General features: G+C 38.6%; 1 protein-coding gene across 1 annotated transcript in view; it reads left to right on the forward strand.

Annotated features, from left to right (window-relative positions):
• The window catches only part of GTF2F2 (general transcription factor IIF subunit 2), an 85,669-nt gene that overhangs the window by 55,420 nt on the left and 3,286 nt on the right, over positions 1 to 26,963 (forward strand). The window contains exons 7-8 of the mRNA XM_029960943.1: positions 17,094 to 17,193; positions 25,154 to 25,297. Of these exons, the coding sequence (XP_029816803.1) occupies positions 17,094 to 17,193; positions 25,154 to 25,297 (244 nt within the window). The remainder of the gene's footprint in view (positions 1 to 17,093; positions 17,194 to 25,153; positions 25,298 to 26,963) is intronic.

Below are 26,963 nucleotides of genomic sequence, written 5' to 3' on the forward strand. Positions count from 1 at the left end.
CCCCAGGACAGGTTGGCCCTCCTGGCTGTCAGGGCACTGCTGACTCAGATTCAACTTGCCATTGACCAGGACCCCCAAGTCCCTTTCTGTGGCACTGCTTTCCAGCATCTCATTCCCCAGTCTGTCCATACATCCAGGGTTGCCCTATCCCAGGTGCAGAATCTGGCACTTTCCTTTCCAGAACTTCATCTGGTTGGTGATTGTCCAGTCCTCTAGTTTGTTGAGGTCTCTCAGTTGGCTGATCAAACCTGGCAGCTGCTCCACTCTCATTTGGCCTATGAGTACTGTCTTCAATCCTGGCAAGCCAGCAGCCCATTCACAACCATGTGGCTATCATTAGTTGAATTCAATGTGTTTCACTATCAGGAGATATCATAGAATCGTAGCTTGCACGTTATTCCAAAGTGGTACCACTGTGTTTATTCACGTGTTCATGGCACGGCTCAGTGGGGTTTGTTAATAGTCCATGTAATATGCCTGTATCCAGGGGTCATGAAAGGCTTTGCATTTTGGATGGTCAATTTTATGCTGTGTTTTCAAGTGGGGAAACAGGCATATGGAGAAGGTGACTAGCCCAGCTTTGGTGAGTGAACTGATGGTGTTCTTCTTCATGTTGTGACAGAAATTCTGTGCCATGGTCACTACCCAGCTTCAGGCAAAAAACAGGTTCATCTTATTTTCCTTTGTCTATATGGGTCACATAAGATGCTTCTATCCCCTCAAGACTCTGAAGTCAAAGGCCTTGGCTTTGAAATAATACTCACTCAACTCAGAAAGTCCTCCTTTCTGTTTTTCTTCTATCTCTTAGACTTATTTCTAGCAATAGGATTGCAGCAATATATGCCTTTGTGTCCTTGTCTTGGATCCCATCCTTCTGCTAAGAGGTACCTTTGAGCAGAAGCTAATTAAATCTACACACGTTTAGGGTGACATTAAAATTCTTTTTTTTTCCCTTTCTTACTGTAGCTGCTTTATGAAATATGATTACTGGCGCAGCAATTAACATTTCTCAGCACTGTCATTTCAAGTGAGTGAGAAAAAATTACAACAATATCTGATATGTTTTCTCATTCTGGAGTGTCAGTTTTACTGAGCTGGAGCTGCGCTGTAGTTACAAAGGGGAGACTCTCGACAGCTCACTTGATATGTGGTAGAAGGCCATGCCTCAGTGCCTCACTCTGCTCAAGGGGAGGACAGACTGCATTGTCTCTTCAGTTTTCCTGCTAAATACAGCATGTTGTGCTTGTCCTGTGATACATGTAATGTTGTATTTGATGCATATGACAAGTTTAATGCCTGAATTTAAGATTGTCTGCTGGGACAGGGCAAAAACTGTCTCACGGAATGTCCGAAAGAGTTACCAGTAATGGGTGGCTTAGAGAAAGAAGACTGTTGGAACAGGGTAGGCATCTGATGATCCTTTCTCAGCACAGTCCCTGAGTCTGCAGCAGCTCATATCTCTTAAGAACTGTTGGGTTGTCCTGGTTTTTACCAGTTGTCAATAAAGTTATTTTTTGGGAACTCATATGCAATTTTAGCATCCATAGTATCCTGCATCAGGAAGTTCCATCATGTATTTACAAGTTGTGTGAAGAAGTGCTTTCCTCTGTTTGCTTTGGATTTTCCTATGGCTTAATGCCTGCTACTTCTGGTATTCAAATCATACAGTTGTTCCCTATTGTCTTCCTGGACCGAACGAATTTATAGACCTCAGTCATACTTTCATATCTCTTTTTTTTTTCTTTTTCAGCCCTGAAGGGTCCTGCTCTTTATTTTCTTAGAGCCTAACTTGTTCCATACCTCTGTGCATTTATCCTAGGGCAGATTAGTGCCTCAATAGTTCTTGTTTCTTTTACTGTCCTTTCAAAGAAGAGAAGACCACAATTTTTAATGAAATACTATTTCATTAATTGTAATCAATATCTTACTGGCCTGGAAATAATTGTCCTTGCTACTGAGGATGCATAAAATAATAATGGTGGAATCTCACCCGGGCTTCTCAAGCATTAATCTCAGGTTCATTTTTGCGATGCTGGTCAATCAATGTGTCACAAAATGTCACACTAGTATGCCAGCCTGACTTTTCAGCTGCTTATAAGAAGCGTTCTAGTCTGTGAAGTGTCAGCAGTTCTAAAGTCTTCTGGCTGGTACTGGTGATGAGTGATGTGGGGAGCAGGCTGGCTTGGGAGTGCAGGGCTGTGGCATTCCTGAGCAACTGGAGTTGGAGTCTAGTTTTTGTCATTTTTGTCACCACAGCAAGCCAAGGAAATGGCAGTTGTGAAATGACAAGAAATACATTAATTTCAGTTAGCAGTTGCTGAGGATACTGGGAAAGCATATCTTGTTTTGGGAACATAATGTTTGGGTTTCCAAAACAAAATTTTGAAGGATTTCTGTTCCACGAAAACTTCAAATGTTGACTTACCTCCTGATTTAAGGGGTTTTTTTTGTTGTTGTTGGTTTTGGGTTTTGGATTTTTTTTTCCTTGAAAACACAAAACCCATTTAATAAAAATTCAGATTTCCAGCCAGCTCTACTTAGGCTTCAGTTGGAAGATTATTTCTCTTTTTTTCTACATGTTATTAGTAAGAAACTTTCTTGCATCTATGCCTTTTGCATTTGTATTTCTTTGATCACTGCAACAATTGTTAGTGTCCCAGTGTGCTGCTTAAATTTTCTTTTGCCTAATTTCACTTCGCTGCTTCATTTCACAGCCTTAAATAATCCACCTACTTTTTTGTTTACACCCTTGATATTCTCAAATGATGATGCTTTTTAGTTACTCTGTAGCTAAGCTATACCTATTTGTCTCAAAGTCTTCTAATTACAGAGTAAATATGCAGCTATAGAAAATACACATTTTCTAATGTATATTAGTAGAAGCAGATGGTGCAATTTGTTCATCGATGGAATTCAGTTTCTAAAACTGATTTAATCTGGTTTGCAGCAAGTACCGTTCCAGTACCGTCTGTCATGGAACATGTGCAAAGGGAGACATCCCATTTCAGGTTGTTTGTATTTCATTGCAATAAGGTGTTTATTTCATGTGTTACGTAGGGTATGCCGTAACAGAACACCTGCTGTAAAACCATGTTGTTTCAACGCACAAGACCACTTTGTTTGTTATTTGTTATGTTTATGTATTATTATTTTTCACTGCCTTTTTTGCATTACAAAGCTGTGTACTGTTGGTCCCTTTGTAAACCTAATTTTCATGCAATCATTAATAGAATTTGCACTTGAGAAGAAACAATGGAGAACTATTTTCTTAATTTGTGAAGTGGAGAGGAATCTTAAATTAATTACAACATCATTTTGTGTAAGTTGGTATTTTTCCCATTGTGAAAAAGTTTCTTCAGAACGGAGGATTTTCCAGAATTAGGAAGGCTATATAAACTGTTGGCGTTCTGCTTCTGCTAAGCCAAATGTAGAAGAGAATACAGTGGTAGTATCTGTCTTGTTTAGCTGAGAGAGATCCTGCAATCTCTAAAGCAGGAACTACTTGGCCTGAAATGCTGAATTGCCATAGAAGTCTTGAAGCTCTGAAGAGCTGGAGAAACATGCTAGCAGAGAGAGTTTTCTTCTCCCCACTTACCACAAAATGTTTGCAGCTTTAGATACAGATTTTGCAAGCAATAAAGACAAGAAATTGGTAGGTAATTTCTAGTTCATTTCCTTCTGCAGTGAAAGATGTGTGAATCCTTCAAAATCTTGTGGAGTTAATAAAGAGTGTAGCGGGGTAGAGCAAGTAGTACAAAAATTATTGCAGAAGTAGCATGATACAAAAGCATCTGTTTGGAAAAAAAACTGTTAGGCTTCTTGCCTTTTTGATTAATTGCTTGACTGTTTTCTGCATTTTGAGATTTAAATATTTACTACAGCTACTTTTTTCTTTTAAGTCATTCTGTTTTCCAGTTCTGTTCTCTGGAGTGTCTTCATCTCCTCTGGAGCTAGAATTCAAAAACTGATCTCCCACACAATTTAAACCCTGTCCACCAGCTCCAAAGCTGTCAAGTGTCACAACTTTCACAAAAGGTGGTTTGTTTCCCAGTTCCCCTAGAGGTGCTTATAACTTTATTTTTGTACAAAGCCAGTAAATAATAATGATAAAAATTAATATGGGTCTTTCAAGGTGATGATATTGTGTAAACCAAAAGGAACTTAGTAGGAGACGTGTCAGTGGGGAAAATAAACTTCCTTTTTCGTTGAATCATAGAATGGTTTGGGTTGGAAGGGACTTTAAGGATCATCTGTGTCCAACTCCCTGACATAGGCAGGGACACCTTCCACTAGATGGTGTAGTAAAGTAGTAAGTGTATGTGATATGCCGAGATGGTTCCTAGAAGTAGACCATGTATGCGCTGAAGAGACAGCACATACCCAGCAGTTACATCGTTCTGAGCTGACCTGTATCTACTGCTGTTACTCTGCCAACTCTAGTGGCTGTGTTGTTTCATCCAGAGAACTTCTCCTGCTGATGCTGAAAGTTTTAAAAACATTTACAGCTCTAAATATCTCTAATACTAAGGTAACTTTTTATAATGTTACAATTTTTTTGGCATTTCCAAGTGTGGTGTGTTAACCTTGACTGGCTGCCATACTCCCATCCAGCTGTTCTCTCACTCTCTCTCCTCATCAGGGAAGTGGAAAAAAATAGTATGGAAACTATCGTGGGTTGAGTTAAAGGCAGTTTAATGGAAGAAAGCAAAGGTTGTGTGTGGAAGCAAAGCAAAAAGATAGATTTATTCTCTACTTCCCATAAACAGGTGATGGCCAGACACTTTTTGGAGAGCAGGGCTCCAGTATGCTTAGCAGCTGCTTTGGAAGACAAACACCTTAGTAATGAATGTCTCCTCCTCCTCCTTTCTTTTAACTTTTATTGCTGAGCATGACATTGTATAGTATGGGATATCCCTTTGAACATCTAGGTCAGCTGTCCTGGTTGTGTTGCCTCCCCCACCTCCCACCCCCAGCCTACCAGCCCTTGGGGGTGTTGGAGAGGCAGCCTTGGTGCTGTGTGGGTGCTGCTCAGCAGCAGCCAGCACATGGGTAGGTTACCAACACCCTCCTAGACACTGTATGGGCTGCCGTGAGGAAGGTTCAGCCCATCCCATTCAGGTTCAATCCAATGAGATACAGTGTTTTACACTGCCATTTGATAAGTATATGCACACTGAATTAAAAATTGTAGAAGGTTTTGGAAAGGTTTTCTCAGTAATAATGGTTTCACATTATATTATATTTCGTGTTTGGATTACTGACTAACAAATTCAGTTCCATGCAAGTTAATGACAAACCAATGAAACTTCTGTGGAGCATTTCTTCTTGTATATATGTTTGGTTTTTTTTTTTTAAATTGCAGCCTTAGGTATAATTAAGAAAAGAGCTATGCAGAGCAAGCTTTAAAATACAATGGTCCTGGAACTTCTTTCAAGACTTCTTTTTTTTCTGTGGAGGACTCAACAAAATTACACATGAATGGAGTCTCCTTGCACCCAGATCTTATGGAGGACCCAGTTATCCAGCTTCCTCCTGGGGAAGCTAGACCATGTTTGTGCTTCAGCCATTAACTGGTTTTGGACTTTGTCCTGCCAGACAAATCTATAATCAAATCTTTGGGGTTTTTTATTTAATAACAGACTAGGTATGACTTCACAAAGCCTGAGTAAGTTTCTTTGTGTTCACAAATAACAGGAACTCTTCTGAAAATCTCTAATTAAGAGGAGAATATTAATGTAGCAGAGCTCAGAAGTGCATGGAGCTAAGTTTATTTCTTAACAAATAAGCTCTCTACAGAGTGTTCAAAAGATAGTGTTCTGAACTACTAAGATTATGATAGTTTTTTCTTCAAAGCAAAGACAAAGTTATTTATAAATTATATTTTTCAAATGCAAAATCAAATCTTACACCTTCTGGACTCACCTCAAAACCTAGACATGTCCTTGTGCCTTGTGGTCATAGTGTGCTTTTCAAAGGAAGATATTTTGAAATAATTTTGAGGATTGTTGGTTTAAAGCTATAGAGGAGCTTAAAGCTGCATCTGGAGCCACAGTCTCCAGATCCTGAATGTAGTTTCAATTTACTGAGTGAGAGCTCCTATCAGGGCTAATGGTGATACACCTGTAGCTTTGGCGAGCACCACTTTGAAGATGATGCACAGAAGCCAATTAAGGCTTTTTAAGAAAATAACACATTTGCCCTCTGCAGCAGTATTTCCAAGAGCAGACCTTGAGGAAGGTGACTCGGACCAAACTGTGATGCCGTGCTGGTATAAAACCATCCTTCACAGCTTGGCAAGCAGGAGCAGAGTCCTGTGGCAGGTGGCTCTGTGGTGGCTCTTCTTTCTCCATTGCCATCACCTCCCAGCTGCAGTGCAGCCCAACAGCTCCCACCCATATTCCTGCTTTCTGGGCTCCCTCTGCACAGCTGGTTTCTGCCTCTGGCTTTGCTGCAGCCACGCACCCTCTTGCTCTGCTTCTGGTAGCACAGTTCCCACTTGAACAGGTGAGGAATGTCTAGTAGTGATTTTCCACTGGAGGTGGGCACGTATGTAATGTGTTGGAGAGGGAGCTGAGGGAGCACTTGTTTTGCAAAATAGGAGGTGGTAAAATGTGGTTAAACTGTTTGAGCAAATACAGCAGAGCAGTAGTGCTGTACCGTTGGCAAAGGAAATACAGTTGGCTGAAAGAAGGATCAAAGTTTTAAGAAAAACAACTCAGTTTTCTGATTTAACTGATACATCTTTCAGTCTGCTCTTCGATTCATTGTGTTACATTTATTTATTTTTTTTTCCATGTTTTGCAGGAGAAACTGGTAAGTTTTCCAGCTGGGGGTTGAGCAAGACTGCATTTTTGCATGGACTAAGGAGAAAGGTTCTTTACTGTATTTGCTTTGGGTTCCTAGGGTTGCTGAACCTACACAGCTCATCTTAACTTAATCCTGATTTTGTTTGGATTATGTGTGATTTCAGAGTTCAGTTGAAACCAATTTCATTTTCTTTGCTTGCAGGAAAGAATGTTGAGTGGGTTAATTTGGCAGTTCAATGTGAGCTAATTCGGCAGTTTAGTGCAACCATATGTTTAAGTTATTGCACAGTAGCTGAACTGTGCAAGATTCCCTTTTAAGCTATCAAAGGCACTATGTAGTCATTAACACATGGTCATGCCCAGTGTGTTTTCCCAGCATCTTCCTTTCAGTGCCCTTTGCAGCAGTCCCTTGTTGGTTGTTTCCAGATGTATTTTAATAGATGGGAGGTGGAGGTCCTCAAAAAGGTATCTGCTATCCAGCATTTTAGGTCTGAATGCTAAGGAAGGAAGAGGCAGAGAAAATCCTCAAGGATTTGAGCCAGCTAGGTTTTTTAGGGAAGCAGTCCAAATGTTTCCCAGATTGCCACAAACTGTTCAATTGTTTACAGTAAATTTTAACTGGAAGATCCCCAATGGAGCCAGATGCTGTGGCTGTTTGCAGAGTGATCGGAGGAATGGTGAAGTATCTGGGAAGTGGAGTTTTAGAGATGGGAGCATGTAGTTGGAGGCAGAGTGCTGGCAGCTGTAACTTGATAAAGACATTTTGCAGAAGGGGAGGAGAGGTTCAGATTTAGATTTAGCTGAGATGCTGTAGGGATTTTTATTTTCATTTGAGGACTTGTAGCCAAGCGGCTGCCTCTTTCTTTCCATCTCCTCTTTAGCTGTGAGCAGTTTCATTGCAGAGTGAATTGACTGAGCCTGTAAATCATCCATCCTTTTACCAGTAATTCAAGACCTAGGCCTTTTAGGGTATGGTGAAGATGTACCTTTTCTGTCTAACAGACTACTTTTAAAATTCTCTTTCTTGTCCCCATTAGCAAAGTGTTGCAACATTTCTGGATCTGCAGACTGACAAGAAGTTTGTGTTGCCTGGATTTAAAAACCCCTGTTATTTCTACCAGTGGTTTCAAAAGAGCAACAAGCACAGCAAATTAGTTTTGGCAGGAAAATGAAGATTATGTCATTTTGAGACAAGTCTATTTGTTGTACTTTTAAAAATAATTAATAGTTGAGAATTTAAAATTCCTCTTCTAAAATCTAAATTGAAAATAATGTCTAACAGATAAATCCATTTGTTATGGAGAAATTTGAGGACTGAGGAAACTGGGAGCAGGAAAGGAAACTGCATCTTCGAAAATAGAAGTTGGAAAGGAGACTTCATCTTTAGAAACATGATAAAAAGGTATAGACATGCAGTGTTTCTAAATAGTTTTTGGTTTTTTGAATCATGACAGGATGTTTTTCTATAAATGATGTGTGGCAAAATTGAAATTATATCACTGGATCCTCTTCAGTCGGTAGTATACAGAAGAAAAGATTAGATTATCATTTCATGATTATAATGGTAATTTCTGTTCTTAACACATATAAATACCTGAAGGTAATTAATTTTTAAAGATCTGGTTTGACTTGTTTTTGTCTCTAAGATGTCAGATTTTTTTCTTCTCTCTTACCTCCTCAGGCACCAAAGCATAATATTGCTGCTAATTGTTTTATGACATCAAAGAAAATATTCAAGTTGAAGTTCTTAAACAGGAAACAGTTTAGAGTAGTATATACAGGTGCACACACATTGTTTATTCATACTGGTGGAAGAGTGGGCAACCAAACATCTGATTGCAAAGCAAGAAAAGGTCTTGAGCCCAGATCAGGGGAGATAAAAGTATTCCTTGCACTTTTACCTTAAAAATAAGAAGTACATTTCTTAATATGTTTTTGCATGTTTTTAAGCTAACTTGTATATTTTCAAGAAGTCTGTGCCCTTTTCCAAAACCATGCAGTCTTCTGGTTTTTTTCCAACTTGCCTTCAAAACCATCTAGTAGCATAAAAGAGGAAGAAGTGATGTTGTATAATTGTTTCCTAAAGGTTCTTTTTTGATTAGGAGCAACTAAGATATGTATGCATACATAATTAAAATGTTATGTGATTCTTTTGGAAAAAATATGTCTGGCTTTAATTCAGGAGATAATCTTCATGTTAAAATTAAAGGGCTGGGCTTTTTCTGTCCTGCTTAGATTGCTAATGAGTCAGTTTTCCTAGATCTTCAGTCTTTGCCTTCTGTAGTATTAGTAATGGGCTTGTGAGACTCCTGGTGCTTCCCCTGAAGCAAGGAACTGCTCTCTGTGGTTATTCATCCCTACTGATATTTAAGGTGCAGACACCTGTCTGCATTATATAGACTGCTGTACAGACAGTGTTGAATGGTTAGCTCAGAGGTAGAGATCTCTAGGTCTTGACACACATGTCCCGGCTGAACAAACACGAAGGGAAACTAAGACTTTTCAACCTACTTTTCCCCCTTCCTTGCTGTTATTCAGGAGTATGTCCACCAGACTCCTGCCTATCCAGCCATTCCCACTGTGTTGTGCTTCTCTTGTAGCCTCTGTGTTGCCTCTCTCTCTTTTGCCATATGGGACTGACACGGCTCTTCACAGCTCTCTCAAAAATTTCACCTGCATTCCCACTTTCTCTGGTATGCTGCTTAAATTTTTATGTTTGGTGTACCTTGTCACTCTCTCAAGCCTCAACTCGTGCCTGTGGTTGAGGCTACATGCTCTGGACAATATAAAAGGACATCCAGGTTTTACTTAACTCTAGTTTTAGACCTTTCTATCACTGGAATAAGCCACAAGTGTAAACACCCTGGTATAAAAATGTACCATGTCCTGTAGTTTTATCCACTTAGAAATTAAGATGAAGTGCCCCACAGCAAGATACAGCATGTAACTGAGCATATGTGGATGGACTTAGTCCTCAGGGAAGACTGTCCCCTTTAGCTCTGCTTTTGTTTATTCTTGCACTTCATCTTCTTGCTTGTGTTGGGCTGAAAGCTGAGCAGAGCAGAGATGTTCGTGGTGTGTGTTAAATGTTAAAATGGTGTGAAAATGTTAAAAGTATGGCAGGAACCAATAATGGAGGGTTTGTTTCCCTTCTGGGCACTAACTGATTGAATATGACTGTAGGTTGGAAAGGACTGCAAAATCCTGACATTTGTAACAACTGCAAAGCTGCAAACTTCTCTGCTCTTCCAGAATACATTAATTGTAATAAGGAAGTGTTGATTTCTTTGCAATAATTGATAGGACAAGAGGAAACAGCCTCAAGCTATACCAGGGGGGCTTAGATTGGATTTTAGCAACCATTTCTTCAGTGAAATGGATGTCAAGCACTGGAACAGGTTGCCAAGGGAAGTGATTGAGTCACCATCCCTGGAGGCATTTAAAAGATGTGTAGGGACTGTTAGGGACGTGCTGTAGGGGTGGACTTGGCAGTGCTGGGTTAATAGTTAGAACTGATGATCTTAAAGGTCTTTTCTAACTTAAATGGTTCTATGATTCTGTGGTTGGCCTTTCCATCAAATCACAGCCTGAATAGTGCTGAAAGGGCCATTTTACTTGGCAAGGTGGTGATGCTGTGACCCAAGTCCTACTGGAAGGCTAAGGAGAGTGCAGAGGCTGCTTTGCTTCACAAAGGAAAATGGGAATCTGTGCCCTTAAGGATATGTGGTCAAGGATCTTTTTCACTGCAAAAAGGGGTGCTGAGTAAATGGGGAAGCAACAAACCAAACATATAGAGACACAAATCTGGACAGACAAACCTAATGGAGGAAGAGACAAGAAACAAACTTTGTCAGCCACAGTAATTGATGGGCTACTTATAATCTCATTTAACAGTCACATTGCATAGAAGATATCTCTGAGTTATGATTCCTTTTTGAGCTTAGCCTTGGATAAAACACTTCCACCCACTCCCCAATGTGGACCAGGTACTGCCAGAGCCTGACTTCATTGGTGTCAGAATGCTTCTAGAGGAAATATCTGTAGACACATGTGAGCTAGATTAAAAATATCTCTGATGTCAAGCAGATATTATAGTTTCCTTCATGCTAATTGCATTAAGGTATCACTTAATATGTTAAAAGTTGGACATCAAATAAATAGAGAAAATTATTCAATTATATCACTCCTAGAATGCTGAAGTAGGTCTTATTTTATCTTTACATGATTTGTTCTCACAACCTCAGCGGAGGTTTTAGTCATTTGCAATGCTAAATTCAGAGAGGAAAAATGGGAGTGGTTTTAATCAATTATTCACATCTTGTCAGTCCAGAAAACAGAATGCATAAGAAATTGTTACTTATTGTTGAATTGCCATTTATGTCATCTCATTTTCTGTACTGGAGAAAGATATGTAGAATTGGAGTCTTCAGTTGTGACTGTGATGCCTGTCTGAGTATTAGACATGAAATTATCATATATTCCTATGATTCACTGCTTAGCCTTCAGCATATATAGTTGAAGATGTCAACTTCAGAAAAATCTAATACATTTCCTGAACATATAATAATTGTAGCACTTTTCTTGAAATGTCAGGATTTCAGGACTTAAAATTAGTTATAAATCATATTCCGTATTAATAATCTGAAACATTTCATTGGCAAATGCACTTCTTAATGCCATTTCCATTCAGCTCATGCTCTTCTCTGTCTGCCTGTCTAGTCTTAATAAATGGGGACAGACTCACTTTGCTTTGACTGTGTGTGTGTGTGTGCTGGAGTAACACGCAGCATCTCAAGAACAGTGGATTCATCCGTGCAACAGTGGAGTCATCAGCCTCCATTTAATGTGAGACAGTAGGACTTCTTGCAATGAAACCACAACATGCTGAATTTTCATGTTGCTAGTTCTTATCTTTCAGAATATATGACAAATTGTTTTGTGTAGCAACAGTTTGTAATTTTTATTACTATATAATGTGTATTTTTACCAGTGTGGCCATTCTGGTAATTTCCTCTGTTGTTTGTGCATGGGCATTGCCATGGGGTTGTTTTACCAGGATGTGCCCCACAGGGTGCTGAATTCCCTTAGTTCTCACAGAATTACAAAAGCTTTTTAAGTTTCAGCATCTTCCAGGAGTGTTCATCTCTTGCCCATTTCACTTCTTACATTACTAATATTCTTGCTTGGAAGAAAAGTCAAAAGAGATGCTACCTGAACCTCAGCAAGGTGCAGTAGTCCAAATGAATACAAAAGAAGTAAGTGTAAGGCTATATTGTTACATTTATTGCATTAGTTTGTTTTGGATGAGGTTTTTCAGGATGTACCTACCTCTGTCATTTTTGGGATGCTTAGCAAAATAGGAAAGCAGAGAAAAAGCTTTGTGGCCCATATCAAGTATTGTGAAACTTCATGCCATGCAGCTGTCAATGTCTGGTTCAAGTACAGAATTACTGAGTAAAAGACTATGAGAGCGTTAGTCCTGGGCTTTCAATTCCCTGGTGTTGGGCTGGGAACTTCTGTGCGCAGTCAGAAAAAAAAGCTGCAAAACTGTGCAGAGCTGGAGAGTTTGTGTTTCTTCCCCTCCAAAGTTTGGGCAGTGGGCCTGCTCTTTTCCAGTGCATTTCTGCTGGTTGATACTGTGGAGAGAGAAGCAACCCAACCAACCCAACTTTTCCTTTTTTTGCAACAGTAAGGCAAAGCTCCTTACTTACTAGTGACCTGTGTACATATAGCCAAGCACAAAAAGTATTGAAACTTTCCTCTCTTGTCTGTGAAATAATTTCTTTAGAAATGTAAAGAATTCAAGCCCTAGCAGTGTTTCTGATTAATACTTTAATGCTTCGAATCTTTGAAACATTTGTTTTGTGACAAAAGATTAATCACAGTAGATTATCAGTTCTAAAGGTCTTTGGTTTATTTTGTATTGCTGGAAATTACATTGATTTAAAAACGAATGAATATCTCCTCCTAGGAGTGTATGTACTGTCTTCATCTGTCTCCCTGTATGAGCCTGCTGCATGTTGACAAGTCCTATAGAATTATTTTCAGACTGTTTGAGTGTTTTTTCCTCCTATTCAACTGTAAGCATAATGACAAATCAGAGCTGCAGTATAAAATGTATTTTGCTGGGAAATGACTGTGATGAATTCGATGCCGTGCTGGTTACTTGCTGTATTTCAAGGCAGAAGAGCTATATTTGATCTTGGGGGTGGAAGAGAAAACCACAGTGTGCAGGCTAGTGGCTGCTCTGTTTCTAATTTATTGGCAGTTTTGGGGGAAAAAGTCTGCATTCTCTTTTTATTTTTTTTAGACCAGATATTAGCATGAATTATGGCTCTAGCTATTTCAACAGGAGTTCAGTGGAAAATTTATTTCCTTGGAGAGTCTTGTGTAGTTCTGAGCCATAACTAAGTCTTTTAACTACTGCAAATCATAATAAAGAGTAATAGGTAAAAAGCCACTGCTCCTTTAAATCAGTGTCACCAGTGACTCAGAATATCTATTGATTTTTTTTGTTTATTCCTACCAGCAGTTTCAATTAAGATTCAGCAGGTCCACTCTGAGAAAACTCTGCATAAAACACTGCTTCATATTTTTGGTTAATACTGCTTTTTAAATTCTCTTTAAGAAGTGAACAATTAAAAGTAATTATATCTGTAACACATTAAAACATCAATCTAAAAGGCTAGTATAGTGCCCAATTCATAGCTTTTGGTGTGTATTTTTGAGTGTATAATTACTGGAATGTGTGTGTATATATATATATATAAATATATATATATATACACATGTATTTGATCAAATTTTTTCAGACAACAGCTATACAAATTTATAAAGTCAATTGTATTCACCCAGGCATACTACTTTCTGAATATGAGAGAACTGCAGCATGGTTTTGAAAAATAAAACCAAATGCTGTATTTTCCCTGCAAGTAGTGTCTGTATCAACAAATCATCTGGACAAAATGATTACAGGCTGTTTGTCTTCACCCTTTGTAATGCACTTAGCAAATTTCAGTGCTTAATCCACACGTGAACCATTTGATAATTTGGTGTTTATACCACATTTGTCAGTCCCTTTACTTGTATTCGTGGATTTTAGGGAAGCTAATTCCAGATGTGCAACAGCTGTTGTTCCACATAGGATTGTGTGACAATATTCTGCATGGAAGCCTGATGGAAGGAAGGTAACCTGAGGCTATGTCATTCTCTGTGAGACCTTGAAAGCTGCAGAAAAAGAAATGAGAAGGGCAGCCATTAGGGAGAAGAGCAAGATGCATGTATAGAATAAATGATAGTAATAAAAAGGTTTCCCTCCTGATTCACCATGCTTGCCATATAAATTTCTGTATTGGCATGTGTCCACTGCTGTAATTGTTTGCATTAAAAAGTAATACCAGGAATGTAGTATATTTTTAGCTCTCACTACAGCAGTTTGTCAACTAGAAACAAAAAAAAGGTTAACATTTTACTGTAAGATAGTTTTCTAAAGACCATCTGAGATCTCTGAGATCTGTGAATCCTTGTAATTTGGAAACCTTTGGCAAGAAATCTCAAAGTACAACACAAACATCTCTGAAATTTTAGAGACATACATTTGTAGCTGATTAATTTGTTATTTGCTGTATGTAGATCTTCCTGAAGTCTTCTTCCATTTCACAAACAACCTTAGATTATCCATTTCTGTTTTCACTTGGTAGGCTTCCGTTCTGTTTCCTAAGCAAGCAGTAAGTTTTTCTGTGCTTTCAAGGTTGTATGCTGGGGCACTTCCCTTGTTAAATGTAACTTCACTACCATCAACCTTTGGAAGAAGGCCTTTGAGAAGTGTATTAACTCTCCTACATGTTTGGGTTTCTGCTGGTTTGGAAACTGGCAGGTTAAAATAATAGAGCTAAAATGCATATCCTGCATGGTGAGTGAAAAATGTTAAGAAATAAGTTGCTGGTGTTCTTTTATGCAAAGAAGGATTAATTTAAAGGAGCTGCACTGAAGTGGGGCTTGAAATGTCCTGTATTGTGATTTTAAAATGCCAGAACAGGAAGAGACCTTTAAGATTGAATGGTGTCTAATGTTCATGACTGACAATTCACCATTGAAGGGCTAATGTTCTTTGGCTGTTTACCCGAAGAAATGGAGGATGTCGTAAATTTACATTGTAAAAAGTAATCAATATAAAGCCCAGTGCAAGGAGGATTAATCATGATGAAATGACTCCATCGAATGCCCATCTCTCCCTGAAAATGTGACACCAACTGATGTATTTAGGTATTGTTAGGACCTTGTGCTGCAGCTCTAATGAGAAGAACTCTCAAACAATATCACAAATCAAATAACTAAATCTAGTGCACGTGAAGTTGGTGTACTGGTCTTGGAGGAGAGAAGAGTGACAAGAATTCCCAGTTCGTCTCAAGGACCCCCTGTTTAATGAACAGGAGCAGTATCAGTAAGCAGGTTGAGCAGAAAATCTCCTCTAAATTAAAACGTGGGGAGAAGTGAGATGAAAAATAGCTAGAATAGGGGAGAGGGAGGACTGGAAAACTCCCCAGGTCAAAACAATAGAAAACATGGTGAAGAACTGCAAAAAAAATAAAGCCAAACTATTTAAAAATTTAAAAAGTCACTGAGACCAAAAACAAACAAAAAAAAAAAGAAATGGAGAAGTGGAGAAAAAGACAGATTTGTAGAAAAGATATTGATTTAACTTTAGCCTATGGCTCTTTGTGAAACGTGAGTTTAGAAGACCTTTGGTAACCAGATCAATAAAACCTTTAAAATCATTTAATTAGATTGAAGGCCAAATGATAAACCCTTGTGATAAGTAAAAAGTGTTCATTGTTCATTTGCCTTCCAATTGATGTTCCTTCAAGCTAAGAAAGAAACATGCTATGTTTGGACAGAAGGCAACATTGATACAGAAATGTAGAATACAAGGCAGTGGTTGCTTAGGGGTAGTTAAAACTATAGAACAAATGACAAGTTTGCCAAGATTCAAGAGGAAGCAGGTTTATATCTATGTATGAATCAAAACTGTCCCCACCTACTGTCCAGCAATATAGCTATGAAAGATGATTGGCTTTACATCTAGTTGCTAAAACTAGAGAATTCAATTCCAAATTTAATACTTACTTCAAATCAATTTATTTAGGTTGTTCAGGTGTTAAATCAGAAGCATGCTGAATTTAAGCTTTAGCTTTTTCGGTGTACTTTATATCTTTACAAAAATAAAACAGTGATTTCAAACATTTACAGGGGTTTTTAAAGAACTGTTTTATCATTTTTATGTTTTACACTAGTAAACATGCAGTTATTATTTGAATTAATGTACCATATTAATTCTTGTTTGGAAAGAAGCAAGCATCACTGTACATTTATTGGGCTGTAAGTCTTGTGTTTAGTAAAAATTTACTGTTCTGCCTAGAAGACACACCTTTGGAAATAAAAGAGCTTCACTGATGATGAACATATTAATTGTATGTGCCATAAAGCTATTTGTCTGAAGGGACCACATCCTGCATCTTTCTAGAGCTTGGTGTCTTGTGTCATTTCAAGTAGTAATTCTTGAGTGCTAAACCTGAAGTAAATGGAACACTCCCTCTACACCATCATAGATAAGTTTTAAATTATGTAGGGATGAACTTGACAGGATACCTTCAATCTCTGACCTTCTCAGAGTCTTTCCTAAAGAGGACTGGAAGTCCCCTGTTGTTGTCTATGTGATAGAGTCTTTATTGCACACTGGTTTGAAGTTGGGTGGATTTCTCTGGCTGCACATTTTTTAAAGTGCTCTTAAAAACATTATTTGTGCTCTTACTGTACTGTAATGCCAAAGGAAAGGTCACAGAAATTTATGTTTTTACATTAAAATATATAAGAGAAGGTCATGGAGTCAGCAGAGATGAATGAAAAGCTTTTTCATCCCTCAGCTGAGTAAACTGTGAGATTCTGAGTTTATTTGGGTTGGGTTTGATTTTTTTTTTCAACCTGAGCATTAGGCTTTTGGAATGAAATTTGTGTTCAGACATTGTTTTTAGTATCTTCCCTTCACAGTTGCTTCGTTTTCAGCATTTCATTTATATTCTGTAGCATATAGCACCATAATAATTCAGTGCCCTCAAGCAAAAATAGAGAAGAAAAAACCTAATTCAGAAGAGTGCATCTGTTTTTGCCTTATGGTTTGTTTGCAGCTGACCTTTGATAACGGTTGGTTCATACTTGCAGATTTTTAAAATTCATTTTGAGCATGTGCTTTTCTGAACTTTTTATTAATTTTTTTTTTTTCTTTTGCAGATTACAGATAGAAGAATCTTCTAAACCTCTGAGGCTATCACAACAGCTGGACAAAGCTGTAACCACGAACTATAAACCAGTGGCTAACCATCAATATAATGTAAGTAGCTTTTAGTATTTTCCCTTCTTCTCTTCAGGAGGAGTTTGGCTTAGGATTCCAGAATTGGTCTGCTGCAGTCCTGCAGCATTTTGCTCAGAGTTGGCCACTGTCTTTGGAAATGCTCCATGTTATCTGGTTTTCTCCCTGATTTTGTCTTCTGGGGATCTTTTTGTCTCATGACCAATATCACCCTTGGGGCTGAGGTCTGCCAGTTCTAACTGTCTTGTGTTACCTGATGGAGGACAGACCATCTTCACCCAAGCCTTTTTAGTGGCTTTATTACATTCTTCCTCTAGTCTTTTTTTTTAAATGCAATTTTGAAGTTTGTGGATAAAAAGCAGTTCTGGCTTTATGCTATGAGATGTGGAAGCACTGCTTAAAGCCAAATAAAATATCATCTGGAGCAGGGTAAAGGACTTGAAAAGAATCATTAGTTTCCAGTCTTTTGGAGCAATTAACAAGTAGAAAAGAATAACAGCTGATAATTTTTCACATTTCATACCTTCACAGTACATGTTATTGGCATCATTGGCTTTGTCAATATTACACCCACACTACTCTTCCAGATCAGTTGATGTACATACAAACTATGATGTCCTTTTCCTAAAGATCCTCTTTGAGTAATTTGTATTTGTGCATATAGAATCACTGTTACTGTTGAATGTGAGAAATGTTAAATCATGCTTAAAATGAGTCACTGTGTTAGTCATTTAAACTTTTACACTTTTTATTAAGATTTTATTTACATAAAACAAATGACAATATACTAGATGATATTTAATCCTTATTATGAAAGTCAGTCCATTTCCACAGAACCAAAAATAATCGTTTCTCTCTCATGGGACTGTTTTGTAGTAGTTACTGTTGAAAGCCTGATCTATACATAGATGATCATACCAATATAACTATTGCAACTGAGGGAATGACATTTAACCAAAATAGTCACACTGGTATGTCCTGCTGTGGAGATGCAGTTTTGTGTGAGTAGATTCTTTTATGATGCCACTGTTATTCCCCTTCTTTAATTCTGAAATAACCTTCAGTGATGTACAGCTTCTCTTTCTAGCAGGATGCTGTGCCATTTCCCTGACACTACCATAATTACAGCAGTATGACTTCAACCTGGAAACAATCTTAGTATCTTTATTCCAGTTGCAAACTGCAGTCATCATGTCATTACAGAAATTAAAGTCTCCTGTGAGCTTGAGGGGGTATAAATAGAACATAACTGGGGCTCTTAGAAGTGATGATTCTCTTGTAATGTTTTTTATTGGTTACATGTCTGTCTATGGTAATGGAAATTCATTGGCAGTGTGTTTACTTTTCGTGTCTACCTTAAAGGTGTTCTGATAGGAAAATGCTAGTAAGAAGTACTTGTACTTGAGTCACCCTTGACCTTGCCTTGACTCTAAAAGCCCAAGCATGACTACCTTTCAAAAACATCTTTCTCTTCATTAAGTCTTTTATTAAGGTACAAGTTAGATGGCTGGGAAAAAGTCCGTGAACTTTTTAAACCTCTTGTTCTCTTGTTTGAATTTGTCTGCTGTGTTCAAGCAGCAATTGCTTTCTTAAAACTTGCTGCACTGCTTGTAATCATATGACTTATGTTGGGGACAGGACTTTTCACAAGAAAGAAGAAAAAAATACCATATGCTGATACATTCAGTCATCATCTGGGCAGTTTCTGAGAATAGAATGAGTATCTACTAAATAAGAAAGAAAGGGTTAACATTCCCTGAAGGAAAGCATTTAAAACAGTGGCTGCTCCATGTACCTATAAATTTACATACAAGAAGAAGGAGGAGGGAAATAAATTATATGTGGACGGGAAATAGCAATAGCTTGTTTGAATTCAAGGACTGGTAAAGTGATTAGAGGTTTTTTCACTAAATTATATTAAGCCTATCTTTTCTATTAGAAAAAATTGCAATTCCATTACAATATATGCTAAGACTGTGACTTAGCTTTTCTTCTCTGGGAAAGGGACCTTCGTTTTCTGTATGTCTGTAAGTGTTACACGTGTTTGCAAGGTTAATATTTTTGCAGCTGGATTCTTTACATGATTGAATTGTAATACAGCAGAAAATTTCTCTAGTGGTCCTGGTTACCTGTGCTGGTTTAGAGGTAAACCAGCAGGGGAAATGAACCCAACTCAAAAGAGAGATTATAACTCAGAATAACAATTTAATAAAATAATACAATAAGTGCGATTATAAAGACAAACAATTGGTTTTAACCCAGAAAACCCAAATGTATAACCCAGCACCCTGGGGCATGAACAGAGTGGTGTTCTTTGGGCCCCCTGAGTCCAAAGTAAAAGGAGAGGGGAAAACCTCTTGGTGAGAGTGCTGTTGCAGTCTGGTCAAGAGTGGCGATGGCAGTCCAGTCGAGAGTGGTGGCTGCAGTCCAGTCGAGAGTGGTGGTCTGCAGTCTTCCTCTGGATCCCACGAGTGGTTAAAAATGTCCCAAGACTCCAAGTTTATATATCCTCCAGTTCAGGCAGGAATGCTCAATACCTCCCTCAGGGCAGGGAGTTCCACAATGGGTATGAGGACAAGAACACTCTCCTGTCTCACAGGCCTCTTAACACCCTGTTTATAGCCTGAGGAGTCAGGCATGCTGTGGGCAGATAGTGTAAATGGTCTATTGATAACAGTTTCTGGGAAATGGCATGGAAGGCTATAGAATACACAGTTTTGGCTTACACCCATACGGTGATGAACTGGTCCCAGCTCTTCTAACTAGGACATTACCCCTTCAAAGACTTCTTTGTGATCCCCTCTTCCCACTGTCCTGGACTGGAGAGGTTGGTACCCATGCTCCAGGAGATAGGGAAACCTTTGAGACTTCTTTCAAGCATCTTCAGATGAAACTTTAGATTTAGATTGCTTCTCTATCACCTTTGTATTATCTGTCTACTGAAGCAGCTACATCAGCTTCAGTGTTAATGGTACTTCAAGAAGGCAATTTTGACAGCTTTTCAGCAAGCTTAGCAACATCGTGGGAAGGTAAACAAAGAGAAATTGATTTCAGTATGAAGTCTTGCAGGAATAAACTCACAACTTCTATGCTAAACAGTTTCTTCTAAGATGGTCTTTCCTTGAAGTAAAATCATATTTGAATGCTTTTTAAATTAAAAAACCACACAGCTTTAAAACAAATCTAATTAGTTTACAGAGTTGGCACGTTCTGTAATATGATTATTAAAAAGTGTGTTAAGCCTACTGCGTAAAAGATTCCATTTGCAAAGAAAACAGGAAGGAAAAAAATGAAAGGCTGCATTGTAACTTGCTATGAGCAGTGTATTCACAAAACAAAAAAGAAGAAAACAGCAACAGAGATACCATTCTTTTTTTTTTCAGTAGCACTTCAGAATGTGCTCTGTGTTTTTAGACAACTATGGGAGCTGTCGCTAAAGTTGGAGGGAAATGCTAGAGTGTTGCTAATTAGAATGTGGACAACTGGGACACCAGCTGCAAATAACTTTTCAGTAAAGGGATATTCAGTTTTCTATGTGAGTTGGTTTTATACATTAATGAATTAAGAATATTGGAATATTCACATTGCATTTGCCTAAGGAATACAAATACTCCTATCTGATTTACCTTAGCTCATCCAGAGAATGTAAAATAGAAGCTTCTACTGCAGAGAGTGTGCTGAGGCAATAAAATAATAGAGAAAGAAGAATGCTGGGCAGTACAATTTACTACCAAAAAAAAGACTGTGCATTGGTTAAAAAGACTATTTCGTGTTATTTCCAGGAGACTGTTAATTGCATCCTTGGGATTTTATACCCAGTCATGAAATAGTTGTCTCAGAGACCTAATATCAGTGAAGAATTTTCTTATTGTTACTTTGGGGTTTTGTGTAGGAAGCATCAATTTTTAAGCAAATATGTTTTTTTCTGCACATGGAAAGAGTTATAGTTGATAGCTGGTTGCTTGCTAAGCACATTTTCACTATATGTCATTTGAAGAGTACAAACAGTACCGTGGATTTTTTGATGTTGATCTTAGAGATTGCCTTGAGAGTCCCAGCAGCTTTTCCCGTTACAATCATGTTGCTTACCCATTATTTCCATAGCTCTGCCTCATACAGAAGGAATAACCTCAGTGCTTCGCTCTTGTTCTTGCTCCTTAAAAACAAAACAAAAACCAGAACAGGAGGAAATCCGGTTCTTCCATCACTTCAGCTTAACCTTCCACCTAAGGAGGTTCCAGTTTGTTTCTGGTTTTCTTCTTGTTCATTTTGATTTTGTCAGTTGGGGAGGTAGAAGACTTCAGAAGGGTTAGTATAACAGCTGCTGGTGTGGCACAGGGATGCAGCCTGTGTCTTTGTCTTTTATGCCTCATCTTTCAACTGGTGCATTTTTGAGTCAGAGAAAAGTTGCTGCCCTCAGAAACAAATGCATAAGTCTTTGCACTGAAAAGTGACCTTAGGTGTATGCAGGAACCCAGAACTCAGTCAAGCATTGCAAATAGAGATGCCACCTTCTCTCCTACCATCTTCTGAACTTCAGCTCTGAAGTGTTGGATGCTTTTCTGGCAACAAATTAAGGCTGGATAATCCATCTCTTCTTGTAAAATGTTAACATCTGCATGTATTCAAAAAATTTTTAATGTACTTAGTCCTAATTTCCCATAAACCAGTGTATCAAATGTAATAGGGCTCCAATGAAAATCCAGTAGAGTGTTTTTTACTGATATCATTTGTGACCTGATCAGCAACTGCACAGAGAAACTGGAAAATTCTGTGCATCCCTAAGTCAGAAAAGGCTGAAAACTCAGGCTCAAGAAAGCCAGCTGCAGCTGATTGCAGTGACTAGTTAGGAAACTGCTTCCAGGAGAATACAGTGTCAGTGTCTTGATTCCATGAAGTTGTAGGTGTGCTTTCCTTCTCGTGTCATACAACATATCCTACAGGGCAGTAATTCCAATGAACTACCAAGGGAAAGAATCTGGAGCAGTTTTCTAAGAGGACCAAAAATGTTTGTTGATTAGGTTAGATGATTTTTAAAAAGACCTCAACAGGTTGGAGAGATGGGCAGAGAAGAACCATCTGAAGTTCAACAAAGGCAAATGCAGGGTCCTGCACCTGGGACGAATAACCCCAGGCACCACTAAAGGATGGAGGCTCACCTGCTGGGGAGCAGCTCTGTGGAGGAAGACCTGGGGGTCCCGATAGACTACAAACTGTCCATGAGCCAGCAATGTGTCCTTGTGACCAGGAAGGCCAGTGGTATCCTGGGGTACATTAGGAAATGCATTGCCAGTAGGTCAAAGGAGGTAATCCTGCTCCTCTGCTCAGCCCTAGTGAGGCTGCATCTGGAGTGCTGCATCCAGTTCTGGGCTCTTCAGGACAGGAGAGACAGGGAGCTCCTGGACTGGATCCAGTGGAGGGCTGCAGAGATGTTCAGGGGACTGGAGCATCTCTCTTACGAGGAAAGGCTGAGAGAGTTGGGCCTGTTCAGCCTCTAGAAGAGACAACTGAGAGGGAACCTCATCAATGTGCATATTAATGCCTTTTTGACACTTGAACGCTCACGGATCTCATACTTCATCCTACATTTTGCACAACAAGGAGCCAGTCTCCTACTCCCCACTCTTTGTGTCATTTCTTTATGTGCTTCATACAGAAACCCTTGTTCACATACCAGGACATGGATAATGCTGTAGTTATAGTAACTTTTAGATGAATGAGATTTATCCAGCTTCTTCAATAACTGCATGATGATGTGAACATACCCACATAACTGGGCAACTGCTTTGTTGGTGGAGCTGCAACCAAGAGAGGCAGGTAACCCCTAGTGACCCTGGCCATACTGTTTGGTAAAGAATTCAACTCATGTCATGTTATGGTGTCATAATTTTCTATTGTATTAATGGATCCTGACAGTATTCGGGGTTTTTAGTTTTAAAGTGTGTCAACTGAGTAGACTTGTTCATATATATATATTTCACTGCCATTGCAGTTCTACTTCCTGTGGTTTTGACTAGGTGCAGTCTACGTGCATTGTCCTGCATGGTGAGATTGTACCAGTAGAGAAACAGAAATGCAATCTACAACAGGACCTCCAAAGCTTGCAATTTAGACCTTTTCAAGGTCAACAGAAGCTCCTAATAATTTTCTCTTGGAGTTCAGAAGAAGCGAATGTTTTGACGTACTATGGTTTATAGGAAATCCAGTGTGCTAGGTTTACGTTCCTACTCTAGTGTCTGTGGTGTAGCAGCTCTGCTGTAGATCATGTCAAGCGAGATGATGTACTGTGAAGTTGGTTTACTTGATGTTACAGTTTGCTATTGTTGCAAAGCTATCACTGTTTTAAAGATTTGTTCTTCTTTAAATGCAGAGGCTAAAGAGTTAAATAATTACACAAACCTGTATTAGTGGATAAAAATCAATTGTGTGGTGGGTTTGTGTGATTAGATTGTAGCTTTTATAACACTAATATGCAGTTAGAAAAGCAGACAAGTATTTGGTTGTGCAAACCCCTTTTAGGTTTAAAGCAGAAGAAACAGACTTCAAGCTATAGGTTGGGAACAATTGCTCTGCATTCAGTTACATCTGTTTCAGGATTTGAAAGATATTTGGCTGGCTGGAGATCTGTGAGCTATGGCAAAGGTGGTAATAGTCTTAACCTGCTTTGGGACATCTACCAAGAGACAGGCTATTTTCACTCTGAGACTAGGAGGGAGTTAGCTGGCAAGGAAACATAGGAAAAAAAATAAATTGTGCCATAAAACCAATCTCTCTTCTTAAAAATAAGATTTTTAGTATCCAGTAGAACTGTGAATTTTCATTTCTAGGCTTTTTATCCAAAGGCCTTCCTTTTGAGGATCAGGTTTGAGACATCAGAAGCGGAATGACTCGCATACAAAATTATCCTAGCTTACAGCCAGGCATGTGTCCCTCATGGATCACATGAATCTTTTCTGCTGTACATTGTGCCTCTATGGATTCACCCACGCAGTTTGCCTGAAAGCACTTGATGATTACATGAGTTACATTACCTTCTGCGTCACTTTTGTTGGTTCTGAGGAGCTTGGTGGTTTTCTGTTATCGAGGGTGGTATTGGGGGTGGATGGGGTGATATGCTGGCAGGTGTTGTGGTTGGTGCTCTGTGGTAATTGGGGTTTGTTTGGGGTGTGCTGGTCTGTGCAAATCATGCTGTTAATGATGAATCAGAGGAAATATTTTTGGAAGTGATAAAAGTTTCTGCAAAAATACATGGTCATCTTGTGCAGATTATAATGGTTAAGTAATTTTTAATATGCAATTTGAAGTAGTATGATGTGTGGCAACAAGGGGCCTCTCCCTGCTTAGAAGGTTTATGTTTTTGGGTGTAACTGTTGTAACTTTGGGTATACTACTGGGATTTGTCCTGAAGAGAAACCATCTGCATCCTCAAAGCATGTCTTCCATTGCTGAAGACTGTATATTAACAGGGTGGATGCCTTGAGTACTGTTTCTGGAGTAGATAAGGCAGTGCCCAAGGCCTGTCTGAGCATCCTTTGGGTTGTTATGCTTGCAGATGCAGACCATGTTGGTCTGTGAATTTTCCCAAGTATGGCAGTTTGTAAGTGGTTTGACATTTGTTGTTATACTTCAGAAGCTGATATCAACAGAGGTGGATGGAGAATCCCATCTCAGTTTGGATTCCTGACCTATTATTAATTTTTCCTCTAGGTTTGGGAACACCATGCAGGCTCTGTTTCTGCGTTTTTTTTCTGGTTAAAGCAGAAATACATATCTGAAAAGCTTATTGTGCTGAGGACAAAATGCTTAGTTTGTGTTCGTAAAAGAACATTTGAATCTTCAAAAGAAAATTTTCCAGATGAAAACCACTGAGTCATTAAACAGTGTTTTATTAAGTAGAAGAGGTTTTTTATATCTTGATGTTCACCACTGAGAATTACAGAGCATTACATATGAATTGTCTTCAAAATGTGTTTTGTAACAGATTGAATATGAGAAGAAGAAGAAGGAAGATGGAAAACGAGCTCGAGCTGATAAACAACAAGTGTTGGACATGCTTTTTTCAGCCTTTGAGAAACATCAGTATTACAACATTAAAGACCTGGTGGACATAACCAAACAACCCGTGGTATGTACTAGGAGTCTTGTAAATACAACCATTTTCAGTCGTTACTATTGTGTATATTTTACTTATCCAGAAAATAGTTTAGTACGTATTATATACCTTTGAAACAGCTCTCTAAATATGTTTCACAATGGACTGAATTCATCAGTTTTAAGTTTGTTATTGTAGGACAGTGTAGGATACCAGTCATTGCAGTGAGTATGCTTTTTCTCGACAGAGATGGTTTAAATAACCTAAATGATCACTTTCTTATTTAGGTTTGCTTTAATACCGGGAACCAAATTCTATAATGCTCTCATGTCTCCCCTGCTACTCTCCTTGGTGAAGCCTAGTTCTTTTGGCTGTAGACAGCTTCTATAAGTGTGTGGTCAGTCCTTCCTTCAGCTTCTGAATTTTATCTTAGCAGAGCAACAGGGGTTACTCTTTTTCTGTGGGTCTAAAAAAAACTGTGTTTCATGGAATTAGTATTAAATGCAGCCATTATCCAGCTCAGGCATCATGTCAATGTTCCCAAAAGCACTGGATTTCCTTTACAAATAGAATAATTTTTAGGATAAGAGTTTAGGTGGTTGATATTTAGGATTTATTTTGGGTTAAACACTCTTTTGATACACAAAAAGGAAAAGCACAAAGGCATCTGCTTATGTGGTGGTTTTGTTGTCTTGCAGTGTCTGCTAGCCTCTTCATCTGTTTATCCTAACTTTCCAGTTCTTTCCCTTCTTCCCCTGTTCAAGCTTTCCTTGAGCAGACCAGTTGGGATGCGGAGGGAGATGATGACACGTGAAGTATCTTTGGTGTTTTTGATGTTTTTCACTGCCAACTTAAATATCTATCCTCAACCCAGCAGCAGATTTCAAAAAACTTAAAGGGACTTAATTTTGAGTCTAAATGAAGCAACAATGTCACAAGAGCTAAAGCAGAAGAAAGAACAGCAACATCTGGATTATGGAAAAAATACTCCTATGTAAAAAAAGGGGGGGAAAATAAAGATGCTTACTAGTTTTGCTCACTTCATGTTTAGAATTAAGTATACCTGTGTCAGAGCATTGGCATAAGGTGCACAATATAGTTAGAAGCTGCACAAAGATGTTACCCAACTCAAACCCATGTAGGTTCACTGTATTCTAGTACCTTGAAAGAAACTAGTTGAGTAACATATTTGTGTCTTCCATTCCATTCATGTATCTCACGAGTCAATTCTTTATCTGTGTGGCAGAGAAGGTATGTGGATCATGGGAAATGAGAAGGAGGAAGGAATAGGAGGAAGATATGGAGGAAGTGGCAAGAAAATTTTAAGTGTTTTTGTTTGTTTTGTGATTTTCTGGTTTTGGTTGTTGTTTTTTTTTTTTTGTTAGAGAGGTGTAACAATCACTGTCTTGATCACTTTGAATGTACGTAGGTGCAGATTTATCCCATCTAGCATGACATCAGCTAGCAATAGTCATCCACAATTCCCACTTAAACGTCTAGAGAACTTGAAGTTACAAATAAGTAAGGGTATTTTTCTTACATAATGGTAAATGTAAATAGTAAATTAAACCCTTGCTACAGAATATGTTGCATGTTACACAGGAAATTGCTGCCAATTTTATTTGTGATCATAAAATCACAAAGCAAGTCTGTTCTGAATACAAATATTACGGTAACCTGGGTTTATTTGTTTTCCATT

The sequence above is a fragment of the Manacus vitellinus genome, unplaced genomic scaffold (genome assembly GCF_001715985.3).
Source record: "Manacus vitellinus isolate BGI_N305 unplaced genomic scaffold, ASM171598v3 scaffold_2_pilon, whole genome shotgun sequence".
In the NCBI taxonomy this organism is placed as follows: domain Eukaryota; kingdom Metazoa; phylum Chordata; class Aves; order Passeriformes; family Pipridae; genus Manacus; species Manacus vitellinus.